Raw genomic sequence first — 20,902 nt, forward strand, 5'->3', positions numbered from 1 at the left:
ATTTCAACCTAATCTTTTTAGCGATTTGTTTTTAAAAGTCTCCATTAAACTGGTAAATTCCTCATCCCACAAATAGCCATAGAGACTGGAGTGCCAGCTTCAAAATACTTTTTTTTTCTTTTTTCTTTCTGAGCCGAAGTCTTGCTCTTGTTCCCCAGGCTGGAGTGCGATGGCGAGATCTCGGCTCACTGCAACCTGCGCCTCCCGGGTTCAAGCGATTCTCCTGCCTCCGCCCCCCAGTAGCTGGGATTACAGGCGCCTGCCACCACGGCCGGCTAATTTTTGTATTTTTTTAAAAATAGAGACGGGGTTTTACCATGTTGACCAGGCTGGTCTAGAACTCCTGACCTCAGGTGATCCACCCGCCTCGGCCTCCCAAAGTGCTGGGATTACAGGACACCCACACAGGCCACCGCGCCTGGCCTCAAAATACTTTTTTCCTTAGCTGTTTTTATCGAGTGGCCAGGTGCCTATTATAGTGTTCTAAGAAGACGTTAGTCGGGACCAAGAACGTGGGAAGTACTGGTTTCCATATCGATTTGGTGGTGATCGTAAACTGATTCAAATCTCTGAATCCCAACTGCACGCCGAATTTACGGAACCAAAAACGCTCTGACGCCCGCATTTATGGGCGGACGCACAAGTATGTTACGATGGCTCGATTGCTTTTGCCTAGCGGAAATCATTCAGTAAGGACCAAGCACTAAATAACCAAGGAAAAGGAAGTGAGTCAAGGACGTACTCCTCTTGGTGACAGCGTGGGCCGCTGAGATTTGGGAGTCTGCGCTGGGTCCGCTTGGAGTTCTGAGCGGATGGAAGATTTCAGTCATGTTTGCACCCGCGGTGATGCGTGCTTTTCGCAAGAACAAGACTCTCCGCTACGGAGTCCCCATGTTGGTGAGTGGAGTGAGGAGGATCTTCCGCAAGGGGTGTGACCCTCCTCCTCGGCAGGATCAAGACCTGGGAGGGAATCTGTAAAACGTGAAGTTAAACGGGGGCACTCGGGCTAGGAAGGGGCTAGCGACGGGCTGAGAGCTTTCCTGAAAGCTCTTCTACCAGTCTTTTCCTACCCACACCCCGCACTTCCCCGCCGCTGTCCTCCACTCCCAGTTGGATCTCAGGTGTACTAGGATCTGTCTGCTTGTGAGCGTGGCATCTTTCCCATCGTCGAACGCGGTCATTGTTACTACCCTTGATTCACAGTTAAGTGAATTGAAGCTCAGAGAATTCAGTCAGAACCACAGTTTAAGCCAAGTTTGGATGATTACTAAGCTTGCTTCCTCGCCGCCACCTTAGCTATATTTTGACGATACTGTGGATCATTGGGACTAGATGTATTCCATTTAACTGTACCAATTCCTGGTATCTTTCTGTTTCATCTTTCTAGTTTGTGAATTAGCTTAATTCTTAGAGTTGTTTTGATGAACTGATAACACCTTGTGAATGAAGTGTTGAGTACGGTGCCCGCCACATTGTAGCCAGAATGGTTGCTGTGTTATAATTTCTTAAGCACGTTGAAAACAGCTTCCGTGTTTGTATGGTTGCATCCAATTCCACACTGAGTTCCCTAAGGATGTTGTGAAAATGCAGGCTGAGGCTGGCTTAAGACAACCAGAGTTGAAATCCAGATGACTCTATTTGCTTTTTGATCACAGGCAATTTATTTTGCTTCAGCAAGCCTTGATGTGTTAGTAAATGAAATAATTAAAGCATATGAACAGAAGCTGCTTTCTTTTAAATACAGAAAAGATTTTTATTTTGTATGAATATTGGCACAGATGAAATGACCAACTTTTCCATTTAAGCAGACTAAAGGAAATAAGTGACCTTAGAAAGGTAATGGGTATTTTACACATTTTTGAAAAATATAGATTCATCAAATTTGGATTTTAGGAATCTCCAAAAGATTCAACCATTTAAAGTATCTGGGCCAAGCACGATGGCTCACACCTGTAATCCCAGTGTTAGGGGAAGCCAAGACAGGAGGATCGCTTCAGGTCAGGAGTTCCAGACCAGCAAGACCTCTGTCTCTCCAAAAAAAAAAAAAAAAAAAAAGTTCAATTTGTTGTTTTTAGCAAATTCAGTATTAGTATATTCTTAGTTATGGACCCATCACCACAATTTTAGAACATTTTCATCACCCCAAAAAAAGCATCATAACTAATAGTAATCACTTCCCATTTCTTCCTACTTCTTATGCTGGCCTGGTAAACCACTAATTTACTTCTACTCATAAATTTGCTTATTCTGCACATTTCATATGAACACACTAATACAACATGTGGGTTTTTTGTGACTGGATTCTTCTACTTAGAATGTTTTTAAGGTTCATTCACATTGTAACATATATCAATACTTCATTCCTTTTGATGGATATAATTCCATTGTTTGGATATATTTTATCAATTGATGAACATTTGGGTTGTTTCCATTTTTTACTATTATGAATAATGCTGCTATGAACATTTATGTACACGCTTTGTGTGGAAGTATGTTTTCATTTCTCTTGGGTAGGGAATATACCTAGGCATGGAATTGCTAGGTCATATGGTAACTCTGTGTAACTTTTTAGTATGTGCCAGATGTTTTCCAAAGTGGCTGCATAATTTTACGTTCCCACCAGCAATATATAATTTTCAATTTCTCCACATCCTTGCCAACACTTGTTATTGTCCATCTTTTTAATTATTACCCTTTCTAGTAGGTGTGAAGTGATTCCTCATTGTGGTTTTGATTTTCGTTTACCTAACGACTTATTGTGTTGAGCATCTTTTCAAATGTTTATTGGCATTTGACTATCTTTTTGGAGAAATGTCTGTTCAAATCCTTTGCCCATTTTTTAATTGGACTGTGTTTCCTTTTGTTGGACAGAGGTTTCTTTAAAACCTGAAACCAGGCCGGGCGCGGTGGCTCAAGCCTGTAATCCCAGCACTTTGTGAGGCCGAGACGGGCGGATCATGAGGTCAGGAGATCAAGACCATCCTGGCTAACACGGTGAAACCCCGTCTCTACTAAAAAATACAAAAAACTAGCCGGGCGAGGTGGCGGGCGCCGGTAGTCCCAGCTACTCGGGAGGCTGAGGCAGGAGAATGGCGTAAACCCGGGAGGCGGAGCTTGCAGTGAGCTGAGATCCGGCCACGGCACTCCAGCCTGGGCGGCATAGCGAGACTTCGTCTCAAAAAAAAAAAAAAAAAGAAAAAAACCCTGAAACCAACAAATCTGCCAGTCTTTGTTGAGAGGCTCTGCATGCTTTTTTGGGCATGCTTTCAACATTCACCCATGCAATTTACAGCTCAGTGTACAGCTTTCACTTCTTACTTGCTCAGAGCTTCAAAATTAGTCATAAGTTGAGAATTTAGGGCCTTCTTAGGTCTTTCTTGGGCATATACGTTGCTCTGGGCATGTACACAGTTCTGCTTATTTGCATGACTTTCTAAATTCTCAGGAATATATTTGAGCTTTTCAGGGTCCTCTAAGGACACCTTATTCCTATTATCTACCACATCAGACAGTCATAATGTTAAACAATTACCTCGGAATTTTTTTGTTTGTTTGACAAACACTTCCTAGAAGTCTGTTCATACTAGTTGAGCTCCAAGTCAGGTAAACTAAAGACAGCTTTGTGAATAGCATCTTCTAGGAACTACCAGACTGCTGGAATGATGACAATTCTCACGGAATGGTGTTTTAAAGAGCTCCAAGCTCTCTACCCTCTCCAGTTGGTGCCAGGCTTTACATCATGTTTGCAGGCTGTTGATTTTCATGGTTGTTATGGAGCTTGGGTGGAGGGGTGAGAATATGGCAAATTAAAAATGCCACCAAGCTAACTGTTGTTCCTGAGATTCAGATAACAACATTCTTAGGTAAATACTGTGCACGTTGTTGCAAGTTTTTGCTTAATTTTCAGAGTTCTAAAAAAGTTTATTTGACAGTTTTTTACAAACATTCTCACTGTTTTTGTGGAGGAAAGAATTTTTGGAGATACTCCACCATGTCATTAGGTGCCTCGAGAGGTCTGGGTTGATGCGTTGGGTACTATGGGGAATGTGGAAGCTGAGAGTAGTGTGGAGTTTTGAAAGGATGTGTCTGCCTAGGGGCGGAGTTGGGCATGAGGGCAGGACTAAGAAAGAGCGAGTGAAGGAAAAGGTGTGCAGGGAGCAGAAAAGTGGAGGGGTGGCTCAGGGTTTGGAGACTTGTCCGTCAATTCCCACAACAGAGAAAAGGGAGGACTGAGTGGGTCCTGAAAAATTAGGTAAAGCAGAGCAGTTTGCCTGGTACTAATTTAAAAAAACATACTGGCCTACTGCCACCATCAGGGTTACCCTTGGCTTGGATGCAGCGATGGTAGTTTCCGGGGCATCCGTTTCAGGGCACCGTCAGTCTTCAGCGGCAAGGCCAGTGAGATCCAAATAGGAGGTTTGATCGGCTCTGGAAGGGATGAGGACGGTCCTTGCAGGGGCCGCTCACAGTCCAACTTCCAGTGGGGTCCTCCGCAGAGGGGGCACGGCCTGGTGGGCTTACCTGGATTTGGGCATTGTCTGGACCAGTGGACTTCATTGCCACACTTGAAACAGGTGCCAGGTGGAGGTAGGTTGCTAGGAGGCTTCCGTGTGGAGCTGCGGCCCTGTAGGCCTGCAGGGCCCCTGATGGCGGAGGCAAGCATTTGAAACTCCATCCATTTTTGCCTTTTACTTTCCTCATCATGATTGTTAAAGACTATGAAGGCTAAATTAAGAAGTTCTTGTTCTGGGGTTTGAGGGCCGTCGTCAAGCTTCTGAAGCTTGCACCGAATATGGGGGGTGGACTGGGAGATGAACCGAAAGTTTAAGATAGTGGTTCGTTCTGAGGGTTTGAAGGGGGAAGGGAGGTTGAGTCAACAGGCAGTGGAGTTTAGGTAGGGGCGTATGGTGGCGGGATGGGTTTACAAGCCTTAGGAGAGGGCAGTGGGGGAAGATAATGGGTACAGGCAATACTAGAATTGTCCTGAGGAAGGGATGGTGTAGGAAAAGAAGTGGATACAGCTGACTGGGAAGATGGTAGCTGAGAAGACGACGAGGAGGCTTGAGGGGGTTAAAGAAGACAGTTGAGAGGAAAAGGTAGGGGCTGGGAGGGGTGGACAGCAGTCAACTGGATCAAATGAGGAAAAAGAGGTAGAGTTGGGAGGAGAAAGGTGATCAGGGCGGTAAGAATGGAGGGGAAGGATTTGAACAGGTAAGAAGAATTGCAGAGGTCAGGTTGTGATCTGAGTGGAAAAAGGCATGGACATAAGGAATTTCTCCCCATTTTTCCAGTCATTGGCAATAATTGCTTAAGTCAGTTAACATTATAAAGCTGAATGTTCTATTTGCGGGCCATTTGGACTCATTATTTACTTGGTACTGTGGCCAGGCTGTATTGCAAAAAAGACAAAGCGCTTAGGGCGAATATCTTGCCTGAGGCCTAAGGTTTGCAGGTTTTTTATGAAGCAGCCTAGAGGGCTGTTGTTTGGAATGCAGAACTGGGAGTTTCCCATAACAGAGGGTAGGCTCGGGAGAACAGGGAAAAAGGAGACCGTCCTGGAGGGAGATGATAAAAGGAGCAATTGTCACCGCTGCCTTTTTCGTCCATTCATCCGGGAACAGGATCAAATGGCTTAGAGGCATCCCCCTAAGACCAGATGATCAGCGAGTGCCTGGCACACGCCGGAGCCTTCTTGGACCAATGTTGGATTTTTGGACCAGAGAAACTAAGAGAGGCTCTGCGGATTTTCCCTGTTAACCAGGCTTCTGGGGAAACTTCTGGGGAAACAGTAGGTGAGATCAGTGACCAATGTGCATGCACAGAGAAGCAACTAGAGACCAAGGAGCTTCCTTTGTCTGGCTGCTGTGGCTTGCTCTCTGGGGTGGAGGGGTAGGTCCACGGGGGATGTGGACCAGAACCCCTCCTGGGTTTCGGCACATACGAGGTTCTTGTATTGGTTCAAACCCTGAGAGCGTACCAACAGACAACATGAGGTGGTGTGGATGCTGTTTTAATGAGTGCCTGGGCGCAGGTGGGCTGAGGGCTAGACAAAGGTTTTATAGTCTCCTGTAAACAGGAAGTGTCATAGTCTGACGTAATTGCTATGTTGGACACGATGGCCTCTTTCTCAATCTTCAGAGGTACGCATCTTCCTGCCGCCTCTCTTCCTGCTTCTGCTATCTTGCTGGCGCACGCTGCTAGCCCAAGTAGCCTTGCGCCTTGGGACTGCGTCTGAGAAGGGAGGAGTTACTCATCTCCTTAAGCTTTCAGGTCCCAGGGAGAATCTTACACTTTTCATCCCTGCTTTGAGATGCCAGGGAAATCTGCAGGTGTCTTCTGAAATCCAAAGTCCGTTCTAAGCTTGTTTTATAAGAGCGACACACAGTAAGTAATGATGAGTGAGTTTCTCCTCGTGGTCATGAACTTTTGTACCAATACTGAAACCGTCTTTGTAAAATTATAACTGAGGAAATTCTGACAGTGAAAGAAATCAGACCTGACTGACTCCATCTTGCTTCTAACCTGTAAGCTGCCCTCGTTCATTCCTGGGCATAGGCTGAACTAACTTTGGGAAGGAATTCAGTTCATGGTTTGACTCTGAAACAAAATTAGATAATAACCCTTTCCCAAAAAGACCCCCTTCTTGCCTGGGGACCAGTCTGCCTTTCCAGGACTAACAAATTAGCTACAAGATTAGAAATTACGGTTTAGGGGTCATGCAGCCTCTGGCTCCAAGAGTCTGAACCTCCCCAAATTGCTCCTGGGGATAACATCCCTATTGTAAAACCTGACATCAGTTCTTGAGATATTTTGCAGACCTTGCACTGGATGGATCAACTGACATTACCCGGATGGGTAATTGGGCTCAACCAGTTCTGCCATCCCACCCAGTGACAGAAAACAGCAAGAAAAGCTCCCTTTGCACCCTATGATTCTATCTCCAAACTGACCAATCAGCACTCCCCACTTCCCAAGCCCCTACCCACCAAATTATCTGTAAACACTCTGATCCCTGAATTCTTGGGGAGACTGATTTGAGTAATAATAAAATTCCGGTCTCTGCACAGCCAGCTCTGCAATTGCCCATTGTAATTCCCCTGCCTTGATAAATCGGCTCTGACTAGGCAGCATGCAAGGTGAACCAATTGGGTGGTTACAATTCTTAATTATGAAGTTTAAATCTTTTGAAAATATTGTGCCTCAAAGAGGTGCCAGCAAAAAAATGAAAGTGATTCTGTATATCGTAAGATGATGTTTCAGAATTTTAGTATATAGTAAGAATTTGAAAACTTTCTTTACCTGTGATCTGTATAGCTATGTTGTACCTGGGAATGCAATGTGATACAGAGAATATTCTGCATTAATCTTTCATGAGATTTCTTTATCACTTGGTAAGGTAATGAGGACTCCAATTGGCTTCTTTTGAAAAATCATAAAATCAAAAGAATTCTGGTCTTGAAGGAAAAAAAAAAAGGCGAGTTTTACTGCTGGGTTTACCCTGTGTAATCATGGTATTAAAAGAAACAAAAACCTTAAACAACAAAAAGATAATTTTATAGAGTTTATTTGAACAAAGAAAATTCACGAATCAGGCAGCAGTCAGAAACAGAAGAAGTTGAGAGAGCTCCATTCTTCAATATGGGCAAGGAGTATAGACAAAACAGGAAAGTGAAGTACATAAATAGCTTGATTGGTTATAGCTAGGCATCTGCCTTATATGGACATGGTCTGATCAGTTGATCAGGTTTCAGTTTCTTTATTTACTAAGGAAGATTGCGTAGCAATAGAAGTACAGAGACAGCCTTGGGCAAAATTTAAGTTAACAATGGGCAAGTCATTTAGTTGGCTGTGCTTTTATTTCCTCATTTGTTGAATGGTTTTGTTTTTGTTTTTTCTTAGCAAAAAACAAAAATAGGTCTATTGTAAGAGTCAAATAACATAATGCTTGTTATGATGTCATTTAAATCATAAGGTCAAATACAGGTATAAGGTGACGATTTTGGTATTTGGTAATGATATGCTATAATGGTTTCCTAGCCAGTATATACTGCATTTACTCTATAGAATTTTTGTATAATGTGCCTCTATTGTTGTTTAGATAAGCAATCTATAGATAGGCTGAATTTGAATTCTGCTCTTCTGTTTTGCTTAAATGTTTCCTTTCTTTGTTTTAGTTGCTGATTGTTGGAGGTTCTTTTGGTCTTCGTGAGTTTTCTCAAATCCGATACGATGCTGTGAAGATTAAAGTAAGAAATATAATTAGAGTTTGACATGTGTCTGTCTGTATGTATGTTCTCATTTAGGAGAATTGTATACTCAGTACACTATGCAGTCTGCGTTTGTCTTGCTTTTCAACGCTAAGATGTGATCTTTGTTTTTTTCTTTAAAATAACATTAGTGATCACGTGGCAGTGAATCATGAAATGTAACTAATTTAGTAATCTATCTTTCTTTCTTTTTCTTTCTTTTTTTTTATTCCCATGGGGTCTCACTCTGTCACTCAGACTGGAGTGCAGTGGCCTATCCTGGTTCACTGCAACCTCCGCCTCCCAGGCTCAAGCGATTCTCTTGTCTCAGCCTCCTGAGTAGCTGAGATTACAGGTGCGTGCCACTACCACTGGGCTAATTTTTGTATGTTTAGTAGAGACAGGGTTTCACTATATTGGCCAGGCTGGTCTTGAACTCCTGACCTCAAATGATCCACCTGCCTTGGCCTTCCACCCAGTCTAGTAATCTTTCTTATTTCATTAGAAAATTTGCAATATTGTTAGCATTCTCGGCCGGGCGCGGTGGCTCAAGCCTGTAATCCCAGCACTTTGGGAGGCCGAGACGGGCGGATCATGAGGTCAGGAGATCGAGACCATCCTGGCTAACACGGTGAAACCCCGTCTCTACTAAAAATACAAGAAAATTAGCCGGGCGAGGTGGCGGGCGCCTGTAGTCCCAGCTACTCGGGAGGCTGAGGCAGGAGAATGGCGTGAACCCGGGGGAGCGGAGCTTGCAGTGAGCCGAGATCGCGCCACTGCACTCCAGCCTGGGGCACAGAGCAAGACTCCGCGTCAAAAAAAAAAAAAAAAGGAGCATTGTGTATAATTTCCATGTATTTGTACAGCTTCCAAAGTTCCTCTTGTTATTGATTTCTATTTTTATTCTGTTTTGGTCAGAATAGACACTTGATATGATTGATACTGTTTTGAATTTGTTGAGACTTGTTTTGTGGCCTAATATATGGTGTATCCTGGAGAATATTCTATGTGCTGATGAGAAAAATGTGTATTCTGCAGCCGTTGGATGATACATTCTGTAAATTTGTCTTAGGTCCATTTGGTCTAGGGTATAGTTTAACTTTACTGTGTCTTTGTTGATTTTGTACCTGGATGATCTGTCCATCACCAAAAGTAGGGTGTTGAAATCCCCTAATATTATGTATTGCAGTCTGTCTCCCTTTAGATTTGTTAATATTTGCTTTGTATATTTGGGTGCTCAGGTGTTGGGTACATATATATTTACTATTGTTACATTCTATTGTTGAATTGACTCCTTTTTCATTATATAATTTCCTTCATTCTCTTTTTAGTTTTTGACTTAAAGTCTATTTTATCTGATAAAAGCGTAGCTACTTCTGTTCTTTTTTTGGTTTTCATTTCCGTGGAATATCTTTTTCTATTCCTTCACTTCCAGTTTATGTGTATCTTTATAGATGAGGTGAATTTCTTATAGGCAGCATATACTTGGGTGTTATATTTTGATTCAGTGAGCCACTCTATGTTTTCTAACTAGAGAGTGTAGTCCATTTACATTCAGTGTTATTATTGATAAGTAAGGCCTTACTACTGCCATTTTATTGCTTGTTTTCTAGTTGTATAACTCCTCGCTTCCTTTTTTCATTCCTTTTTATGTGATTAAGTGATTTTTATCTGGTAGTATATTTTAATTTGTTGCTTTTTATTTTTAGTGTATCTGTCATGGATTTTTGCTTTGCGTTACCACGAGGCTTACAGAAAACATCCTATAGATATAACAACTTATTTGAAATGGATACCAACTTAACTTTGATTACAGAAAAAGGAAAAACCAAAATAAAAACCTATACACATTAACTCTCTTTCATCCAACAATTTGAATTTTTGATGTTACAATTTATTTATTTATTTATTTTTGAGATGGAGTCTTGCTTTGTTGCCTAGGCTGGAGTGCAGTGGTGCAATCTCAGCTCACTGCAACTTCCACCTTCCAAGTGATTCTTCTGCTCAGACTCCCAAGTAGCTGGGACTACAGGCGCGTACCACCACACCCAACTAATTTTTGTAATTTTAGTAGAGATGGGGTTTTGCCATGTTGACCAGGCTGGTCTTGAACTCCTGACCTCAAGTGATCCACCCACCTCAGCCTCCCAGGATGCTGGGATTACAGATGTGAGCCACTGTGCCTGGCCACAATTTACATTTTTATATTGCCAATCTCTTAGCAAACTGTTGCAGTTACTATTTTTAATAGTTTTGTCTTCTTACTAAAGATAAAAGTGGTCTAAACATTAGGATTGCAGTATTAGTATATCATGCAGTGTTCTTATCTTTTAGTGTGAAGAACTCTCTTTAGCATTTCTTTTGGGACAGGTCTAGTAGCAATAAATTACCTCTGCTTTTGTTTGGCAGTCGTCTCTCCATTTCTGAAGGATAACTTTGCTGGATATAGTATTTTTGGTTGTTACAGTATTTTAGTTTGTTTTTTCTCCTCAGCACTCTAAATATATTGTCCCACTCTCTTCTGGCCTATAAAGTTTCTGCTAAGAAGTCTGCTGCCAGGAATATGGATGTCACTCATATCGTTTGCTTCACTTCTCTTGTTACTTTTAGCATCTTATCTTTGACTTTGGTGTTTGAGAGTTTGATTATAATATGTCTTGGGGTATTATTTGGGCTGAATCTTATTGGTGACATTTTACCTTGCTTTACCCAGATATTTATATATTTCTCCAGGTTTAGAAAGTTTTCTGTTATTATTTCTTTGAGGAAGCTTTCTGCTCCTTCATCTTTCTTAGTTCCCACTTTAACTCCAATAACCTGAATACTTGCTGTTTTTAAGTTGTTCCATAGATCCTGTAAGCTGTTTATTACTTTCATTCTTTTTCCTTTTTTCTCTTCTTACTGTGTATTTTCAAATAGTTTCTCTTTGAGCTCATTGATCTTTCATCTGTTTGCTGAATTCTGTTGATGCTTTGTAGTGCATTTTTTGTTTCATTCATTGTATTTTTCAGCTCTAGGATTTGTTTGATTTTTTTAGAAATTATTTCAACTTCTCTGTTCAATTTCTTGATAAATTTCTAAATGGTTCTCTGTCTTTTATTGAAGTTTATTTAACTTCCTTGAAACAGCCATTTTCAGTTCTTTGTCTGAAAGATTACACATCTCCCTCATTTTAGGGTTGGTCTCCAGTGCCTTATTTTGTCCATTTGATGAAGTCATATTTTCCTAAAGGTTTCTGATACTCGAAGAAATGTGACAATTTGTGTGCATTGAGAGCCTCTGTATTTATCTTAGTCTGTGCAGTCTGGTTTTGTTTGTGCCTGTCCTTCTTCAGAAGGTTTTCCAGGGATTCTAAGCACACTGACTATTGTCTTCTCTGAGCCTGTAACAACTTGAGCTGCCTCAGCACTAGAGAGTGCTCAAAGCCCAGGCTTGCCATGAGTCTCATGAGGGCTCCAAGGTTGGCATGGCTTCCTGGCCCAGATGGATCTGTGGAACATCCAAGGTAGGTACTGGGGCTGTGTGGGAATGCTGACCAGGTACTTGAGTCCAGAAGACTGTCTCAGTGCCCCAGACAAGCATGCCTCCCAACAGCTCTCTGCATAGGCAGGATGGGTTCTTGACTGTAGCAAAAGGAACTGGAGTTGAGACTGGACCCCTTTTGGATCTGCTGTGGGGAGGCTGATGACCCCCTCTCATTGCCACAGATGAGCATGTGTCATTTGGCAGGTCACTGCATCAGTAGGGTAGTTCCTCAACTTCCACAGGAGGGGCTGAAGCTGAGACTGAGCTGCCTTGGGATCTACTGTAGAAGAGAGGATGGCATGCCTGTCACATTGGCTCAGGTGGGTGTGCATTTCCCAGCAGGTCCCTAGACAGGATAGTTCCCCAACTGTGGCCAGAGAGGCTGCAGCTGAGGCTGGGCCCCCTCAGGATCTGCTGTGATGGGAGGTTGGCAAGCCCATTGGGGAGGCCTATACTCCTGGGCTGCCAGATATGGTTGAGTCTCCCTTTGGGTCCTTGTGTAAACAGGTCTGAGCTGGGACCTCCAGCTGAAGGTTGGAGCAGAGCCACAGGGCCACTTTCAGGCTTACTGTCAAGACCAATATCAGCAGGCAGACAAGCCTTTCTGCTAAGTCACTAGCATGTGTGATTCCTTCTGGACCTCTTGGCGGCTGGTTTTGGTTGTAGACTGAAGGCCAAATGGGGCTGTTAGCTAAGCCCCTTGAAGGACTGGGCTGTTTTCCAGGCTTGAACTTAGAAGCAAGCTCAGTGAATCACCCACCTAGGTGTGAATGCATTCAAAACAACCTTCCTAGGTCTTTGGCTCCATCAGGGTTTGACAACCTCCTACCTGAATTCTGAGGCTCCTGCAGAGAGACTTTTTACTGTGGATAGGTGCAGGATTCTTGTTGCTATGGGGGGATATGAGCAGGTTACCTTCTATTCTGCCATCTTGGTGACATCCTGAACATTCCATTCTTGTATGCTTTTCTCTTGTACATGTACAAAAAGGAATTGCTAGATTATAGGGTGTTGTATCATACTTCAATTTTATTTGATAGTTCCAAACTGTTTTTCAGAATGACCATCCGTCCATACTGTTACCAGCAATTTATCGTTAAGGCTGCAAATACTTTGTATTGTCAGTTTAATTTTGTTTTGTTTTTAAAAATAATTCTGGTGAGTGTGTTATGAATTGCTATCTAATTATGAGGTGAATTTAAATTTTCCATGGTGACTGATGAAGTTAATCACTTTTTATATGTCTGTTGGCCATTTTTATATTCTATTTTGTATATTCATTTTTGTGATATGTCTATTGAGGCCTCTTCCTCATTTGTTTCTACTGGATTATTGGGGTTTTTCCTACTATTTTTTAGGAGTTTTTTTATGCATGCCAGATTATAAAACTTTTAGTCTTCACTTTCTTAATGGTATCTTTTGATGAACAAATTTTCTTAAGTTTAATACAGTTGGCTGGGCATGGTGGCTCACACCTGTAATCCCAGCACTTTGGGAGGCCGAGGTAGGTGGATCATAAGGTCAAGAGATCAAGACCATCCTGGCCAACATGGTGAAACCCTGTCTCTACTAAAACACAAAAAATTAGCGGGGCATAGTGGCACGTGCCTGTAGTCCTAACTACTCAGGAGGCTGAAGCAGAGGAATTGCTTGAACCCAGGGGGCAGAGGTTGCAGTGAGCCAAGATTGTGCCACTGCACTCCAGCCTGGTGACAGAGTGAGATTCCCATGTCAAAAAAAAAAGTTTAATACACTATATTTTATTCCTCTTTTACTTTATGATTTTTTTTCTTTTAAGAAACATGTTCCTTACTCCAAAGTATAAGTATTTTTCTATGTGAATTACTAAGAGTTTTGAATTTTGCCTTTTGTATTTGGGTCTACATTCTATTTGGAATTGATTTTTTTCTTTTTTTGTATGTGATATGAGGAATATATTCTCTAATATTAATAGATAAGACATTGTGCAGTCATCATATACTGACAATAGCATTGTTTCCTGACTGCTCTTCTGTGCCTAATTTGTCATAAATCAGCTGTTCATATAAGTTTTTAAGTCTGCTTCAGGATTCTCTGTTCTGTCACATTAGTTTATTTGCAAATTACATTGTGATTTCCAAATTAACTCTGCCTTTCTGGAATAAATTCAACTTGATTATGGTATGCTATCTTTTTGGTAGGTTGCTGAATTCTTTTTACACTATTTTATTTAAGAATTCTGCATTTGTGTTCATATATGAAACTGGCCTGTTATTTGAATTTTCTTGTGAAATTTGATACCAGGGTTATGCTTACCACATAACTCATACAGAATATTTGTTACATTGGCATTATTTCTTCCTTGGGATAATTCACTGGCACAGCCATCTGACCCAGGAGTTTTCTTTGTGTGAGGTTATTATAGATTTAATTCTTTGTAGATTGTAAAACTATTCAAGTTGTCTATTCTTCCTTTGTCAGTTTTGAAAAGTTGTATTTTTCTATTAATCTGTCCATTTTATCTAAGTTTTCAAATTAATGGCATAAAATTACTCATATTATTATACTATCTCTTTATTGCCTATAGAATTTGTGCTGTTGACCTTTTCATCTAAATACTCTTTGTGATTTCTTTTTTTCTTAATCAATTTCACTTTGATGAAAAATGTTTTTGTTTTGTTGTGCTTATTTCTTACTGTATTCTTTCAGTCTGAGGACTCACTGCTATGTAGTGGGGAATTCTTTGCTATTTTTATTTAATTATTGCTCTCCCTCCCTTTTCTTTATTTTCTAATTCTGGAACTCCTATTAGCTATGTGTTAGAACTTTTAGGTCTCGCTTTTGTAAAATACTTTTTTTCATTCATCTCGTCTTTATCTCTTCATCCATTATTCCAGTGAAATCCTCTGGTTATGCTTCTATTTTACTTACTTGATCTTTGCTTTTTTGTAGTTGTTGTTTATTAATTTCAGCCATCATACTCTTCTTTCTTGAAGGCTTTGCCACATACAGAAGACTTTTTATACAGGTAATATAGCATTAGCTCCTTTTTACCTCTATGGATTTTTTTTTTTTTTTTTTTGTAGATACCTACTTCTGGCTCATGGAAGGTATTCCTTTTTGTTTTCAAGTGCAGCATTATATTAGTATTTTTATGTTATTTCTCCATAATATAATTTAGGTTGGTGGTTAATAGTGTGAACTCTGGAGGCAGAGAACCATTACTCAAAGCCAAGCTCTGCCTCTTTGACATGTTATTCAAACCCCCCCGTGTCCCATATTCCTTACATATGATAATACAGATAAAGATAATATGTATCTCATGGATTTTGTGAGGATGAAACAAGACAGTATATGTCAAAATGCCTGTCACATAACAAGTAATCAGTAGATATTAACTCTTGTTAGTTGAATAATGGTGGCAGTAGTACATTAGTTATCATTATGTGATCAGAGTAGATGGTGGAGATTTTGCCATGTGTTTGTATTTGGCCATACTATTTCAGTCTCCTCTATAACTTAAAATTGAAAATTGAGTCTAACAGACTTAGATAACTTACTACCTTTTTTCCTTTTCTACAGATGGATCCTGAGCTTGAAAAAAAACTGAAAGAGAATAAAATATCTTTAGAGTCGGAATATGAGGTACAGTATGTTAATGTAGTCTCTGTCTTACAACAATCAGTTACTGGTTTTATCTGCCTTAAAAGTATTAATAGTACAGAAAAAAATTATCTTGAATATATAGTATTTGATAAACTATATAGTCATTTGAAAAGAAAATATAGATGGATCCATACTTAATATACTACAAATAAATAAATTCCAGATGGATCAAGAATTTAAAAGTAAAAAGCAAAATGCTAAAAGTACTAGGAGAATATAAATGGGGAATTTTGTTTGTTGTCTTGAGTCAAAAAAGCCTATTTAAATGTGATATAAAACCCAGAAGCTCTAAAAGTAAAGATTAATGGGTTCATACATACAAATTCAAAAGTTCAGACTAAAAAAATGTATATGAAGTCACAAGTTATATGAGAAATCCTACAAATATAGTTTAATCTTATCATGGCACATTCATTTACTTAAATATGAAGACCATCTCCAAATCAGTGTGAAAAGTTCAACAATTCATTTGTTCAGTAAGAACATGGGAAAGCATAGCATGTAAAACTTTTGGACAAAAGGAAATAAGTATCATTCTTAAACATATGAAGAGATGCTCAATTTATCATAATAGGAATATCAGAGTGTAATGAGGTATCACTTTTCACCCATCTAATTAGCAAAAATCAAGGAGTTTAATAGCACACTATATTATGGGATGTGGTGAGGTCAGATGTTCTTCATGTCTTAGAGTTTGTAATTTTTTTGACTGGATTATATTTTCCTGTTTCTTTGTATGTTTGGTCATTTTGTATCGAAAGGTAGTCATTGTGAATACTACACTGAAGAAAATTCTGAAGAGTGTTCATTTTTGTTTTAGCAGACAATTTAATTGTTGGCTAATCACCTTGAACTTCATTTTGTGCTTTGTAGGGAAGTATCTGTTGAAGGGCTACTATCTTTCCTTGACCCTTCTCCCTTGTTGGGACTTCATCTCCAAACTGTCTCCCCAGAGAATCTTGTCAAGGCTTGGCTTGAAGCTTTGTTGGGGTGAATCTCAATAAAATCTTATTCTCAGGCATAATTTTTACTCCTGAAGAACAGCCCTTTTGGTGTCTTAGGTGGATGTCAGCGTAGCAACAAAATGTTAAAAGAAAGTTCTCCACTGTGGCAGGCCTGAAAACTCCATATTCTTGACACTGTTTTTTCTCAGCATTTCTTCATGCTGTTCCACACTCAAGCCTATGCCAGTTGGCTGTGAAGTGTTATGTCTTGGGTGGTTTTTCTCAGCACATTTACACAGCCCATTCTTCAGCCACTGTGCATGTTTTGTAGAATTCTACAAGGAATCTCCTTCACCAAAGATCTCTAAAGACTAGACCACTTTTACATGAACTTGTTATTTAACAATTTTCTTCAATTCTGTTAAGCATATATATCTTATGTTACCTGGATAATGGCCATTTATTCTTTATTAAAATCTTTTAATAACTTTAGATCATTTCATAACTATACTTGAAAATACTTTAAATTCTTCTTGTATGCTAAATTAGTTGAATTTTGTTCCTTTGTGTATATATGTAATACAGACTCCTGGTAAAACTATAAGTGAACAGTATTTTCATTTACTACTTTCCCATTGATTAAAAAAAAAAAATCCTGTAACTTGCTAACTTGTAGTTTTACAAGTGCTATACCAGTAGTGATGCTATGGAGAGTTTGTCTGGGAGTAGATTTTCCTTCTAGTTCTTCTAGGACCTGTAGAATCTGAGAGCTGAAGAAACCATGTAGACTATTTGGTCCAACTTTTTCATTGTTACTTATCAGAGAATTAATGCCCAGGTGGCTTAAATCACTTTCCAAAGATTATATAGCTAGTTAGTAAGAGACTAATGCTTAGTATCCAAGTGTCAAGGTAAATTTATATCATTTTCCCTGTCTCTGGATATAAGCTATCCTTTGTTTTCTCAGTCTTTTTTTTTTTCCTGTCTTACTCAATTATTCCAGAACAACCAAAACAGCAGATATGTAAAAGTTAATGTCAGAGTGGTGGTCAGTAAGAGAAAGGTGAAGAAACATTTATTTTCCCCCTTTTATTTCACCTTTATTTTTGTGCTTGAGAGGTACTTCAGACTAAATGAAGGTAGGATGATCCATAATGTAGTTACAACTAGTTTCAGTTGCCCAAAAGTGTTTTGCTTATGGTAGCTGTAGGAAAAGTCTTTTCATTCCTAAGACCAGACATAAGACAAATTATCTTGGTCTCTTTTCTTTTTTATAGAAGACTTTAGGGTCTCCATCTTTGTTCTTTTCTTCTTATTTTCTACCATCATCCCTGATAACCCTTTCAGTCATTATCGTGCTGGATCAACCTTCAAATTTGTACTTTTGTTTTCCCAGCTTCGGCCTTTTACTTGTCCTCTCAAAAATAAGGCATGTAGATTCTTTCTCTATTTTAATAGTTTTATGGTTAAGGTGGAGTAAGATAGGCATTAACATCAATAACAAACAAGAAAAGTTCTAAATCTTAAGATGACATTTCATCAATGATTATGATTGTAGTTGATTTATTTGTTACAATTGTAATTGAGGACCTATTGGATACTTTCTACTCATTTATTCATTGAGTTGTGTCCTAATCAAAGCCACAGGGCTCTTATACTAATATTTATACTTTAATTTTCTGCGGCTCTATAGAAAATAAAAGACTCCAAGTTTGATGACTGGAAGAATATTCGAGGACCCAGGCCTTGGGAAGATCCTGACGTCCTCCAAGGAAGAAATCCAGAAAGCCTTAAGACTAAGACAACTTGACTCTGCTGATTCTTTTTTCCTTTTTTTAAAAAAAATAAAAATGTTATCAACTGGACTTCCTAATATATATCCCTATCAAGTGGAAAGGAAATTCCAGGCCCATGGAAACTTGGATATGGGTAATTTGATGACAAATAATCTTGATAAAAGGTCATGTACAGGTTTTTATACTTCCCAGATATTCCATCTGTGGATGAAAGTAACAGTGTTGGCCACGTATATTTTACAACTTGAAATAAAAAATGTAAATACTGGTCCAAAACAGAGTCATGTATTCCACTCATTCTCACAGTAAAATCAAGCAGTAATTTTCTGTCAAATCTATTAGGGAAAGAAAAATGATCACAGTCTGCTAAGAGTCTTGATTTTCTTTGTAATACCTCACATAGTATGATAATCAGCCTCCAAAGCATCACCTGATAATTACAATGATAACATGTCAAGAAATTATATTATTTATGGTTGTCAAAAATTATGAAGTAGTGTATGATTATAAGCAGATATGACAAATTCGTTCAGTAAATCCACAGATGACTACATTTTGAGAAATACTAAGATATGCTTTATACCTTAGCATAATTTGCATGCAAAATTGCCCTCTATTGTTGTTTTGTTTTGTGTTTTAATTTGGCGTTTGCAATGATCTGATCCCTAGGCAAAAGGACAGAATTGAGGATTGTTTTGTTTTGTTTTGTTTTGTTTTTTGAGACAGAGAGTCTCACTCTGTTCGCCCAGGCTGGAATGTAGTAGCGTGATATCGGCTCACTGCAAGCTCCGCCTCCCAGGTTCATGCCATTCTCCTGCCTCAGCCTCCTGAGTAGCTGGGACTACAGGCACATGCCGTCACATTCGGCTAATTTTTTGTATTTTTAGTAGAGACGGGGTTTCACCATGTTAGCCAGGATGGTCTCCATCTCTTGCCCTCGTGATCCTCCCACCTTGGCCTCCCAAAGTGCTGGGATTACAGGCATGAGCCACCGCACCTGGCTGAAAGTTAGTTGTTTTGAACTCATTTTCTCCTTTTTACCCCTGTCTTTATCAGCTTCTACCTTCTGGTTTCATGCTGAGTTCTAGTTGCCTAAAGTCTCCATTGAAACACTCCCCTTATAATTGCCATAAAATCATAAATCCACTCCACCTTTCTCCTCCTAGTCAAAATTTGTATTCTTTTCAGCAAGGTGGTTTTAACAAAAAGTAAATTAAGTTGATTATCTAGTGATAATAATTTGTGATAGACATGATTCATAAGATAGTTATCTGGGGGAGCAATTGGATTTCATAGGAGAAAAAAAGAGTCTCCGCTTATTATTCACTCATTAAACAAGTCACTCAAAAAAGGATCATTGATTTAAACGTAAAATAAGTATAAAACTTTTAGGAAAAACCGCAGGAGAAAGGCTTCAACTTACTGAATAGCTCTTACCAAAGAATATTCATAAAAGAAAAACTTGACAAATTGACGCATCAATGTTACAAACTTTTGTTTGCCAAAGGCCCTGTTAAAAGGATGAAAAATGTAGAGTCTGAGAGAAAATACATGTAAACCACATATCTGGCAAAAGACTCATATCTAGAATAAATAACTCTGTAAACTCAGTTAAAAAAAATCCAATTGGAAAATGGGAAAAAAACATAGAGACATTTCACTGCAGAGGATACACTGATGGCAAATTAGCTCTGAAAAGAATGTTTGACATCACTATGAAGGAAATGCAGTTTTAGACTACATTGAGATCACTACACATCTATTAGATACCTAAAAAAAAAAAATTAATGACAGTATGAAATGCTGGCAAGGATGTGGAGAAATGAAATCTCTAATACATTGGTGGTATCATGTAATATGGTACAACTCGTCTAGAAAATTGGCAGTTTCTTTAAAAGCATAAGGGAATTCTGGTTTCCAGGTTGACATGTAAAAAGTTTGAAAAATTTAATTCCCATCATAGCAAAGAAAAAAGCTGAACAACTAAACTCTTACTTTGAGTTGAAGTCACAGGACAAACCACCACCCTGAAAACTGGAGACACAGGCAGGTGCAGAAAATCATAGTTTACCTGGAGGAGCACCTGCCCAGAAACCGCCACTGGAGCCAGCATTGGGTAGGAATACCTAAGGGTAATTGAATACTTCCTGGAGGCTGATCGTGGACTAACTGAGAGAAAATCTCTTAAGAGGAGGCCAAGCCATGTGTGGATTGGAGAAGGGACACTTGTGAGTTTTACCTGTAAGAGTCCCACCTGATTTTCATAATGAATATCAGAGAAAAATCCCCTTGTGCTCCTAGCAGGTGTAGGTGAAAGTAACTATTCTGAAATATGCCCAGAGAATTCTGTTTTCTTTAATGTAAGCCTGGCCCCAAAGTAAACTCTTGTTAGAACCTAATCGCATTGGGTTTTACCAGTGCCTAGCCAACTGGAGGAACGGGAATAACCACTCCAGCCTCCTCCAACCTTCCTGTTTTACCTAAATGGGGGTGAGGAGACTGAAAAACACTTGTGAATGTTCAGTCCGGGGACCTAGGCTTACTAAGAAGCCTAATCATAGGACTTACAGAATGCTCCCTACCGCATATATTACCACCACATCACTGAAGGCCTATTCACTCGAGTTCGTTTTACCCAGTATATCATGTCCAACATTCAACAAAAATGAACGATAAAAAGCACAGTTTGAAGAGACAAAACAAGCATCAGAATCAGATTCAGACATGGCAGGGACATTGCAATGAT

The 20,902-nt window shown here is 39.6% G+C and overlaps 1 protein-coding gene across 3 annotated transcripts; it reads left to right on the top strand.

Moving 5' to 3' along the window:
* The first annotated feature begins 434 nt into the window (after positions 1-434).
* LOC126958789 (cytochrome c oxidase assembly protein COX16 homolog, mitochondrial) lies at positions 435-18,432 on the top strand. 3 transcript variants are annotated; one of them, XM_050797411.1, is made up of 5 exons: positions 469-897; positions 8,175-8,246; positions 14,837-14,860; positions 15,333-15,395; positions 18,054-18,432. In XM_050797411.1, the coding sequence occupies exons 1-5, from the start codon at positions 829-831 to the stop codon at positions 18,168-18,170; spliced, it is 345 nt and encodes a 114-aa protein (XP_050653368.1). In that variant the 5' UTR covers positions 469-828; the 3' UTR covers positions 18,171-18,432. The 3 variants fall into 3 exon arrangements, with proteins under 3 accessions (XP_050653367.1, XP_050653369.1, XP_050653368.1); XM_050797410.1 differs by lacking the exon at positions 14,837-14,860 and having other exon boundaries at positions 435-929; XM_050797412.1 differs by lacking the exon at positions 14,837-14,860 and having other exon boundaries at positions 439-897.
* The last annotated feature ends 2,470 nt before the right edge of the window (positions 18,433-20,902 follow it).

This window comes from Macaca thibetana, chromosome 7 (genome assembly GCF_024542745.1).
Source record: "Macaca thibetana thibetana isolate TM-01 chromosome 7, ASM2454274v1, whole genome shotgun sequence".
Classification (NCBI taxonomy): Eukaryota; Metazoa; Chordata; class Mammalia; order Primates; family Cercopithecidae; genus Macaca; species Macaca thibetana.

Coding starts and splice junctions, on each gene's coding strand:
- LOC126958789 (XM_050797410.1), top strand. CDS start 813: ATGGAAGATTTCAGTCATGTTTGCACCCGCGGTGATGCGTGCTTTTCG. Junction 930..8,174: donor AGGAGGATCTTCCGCAAGGG/GTGTGACCCTCC, acceptor TCTTTGTTTTAG/TTGCTGATTGTTGGAGGTTC. Junction 8,247..15,332: donor ACGATGCTGTGAAGATTAAA/GTAAGAAATATA, acceptor CCTTTTCTACAG/ATGGATCCTGAGCTTGAAAA.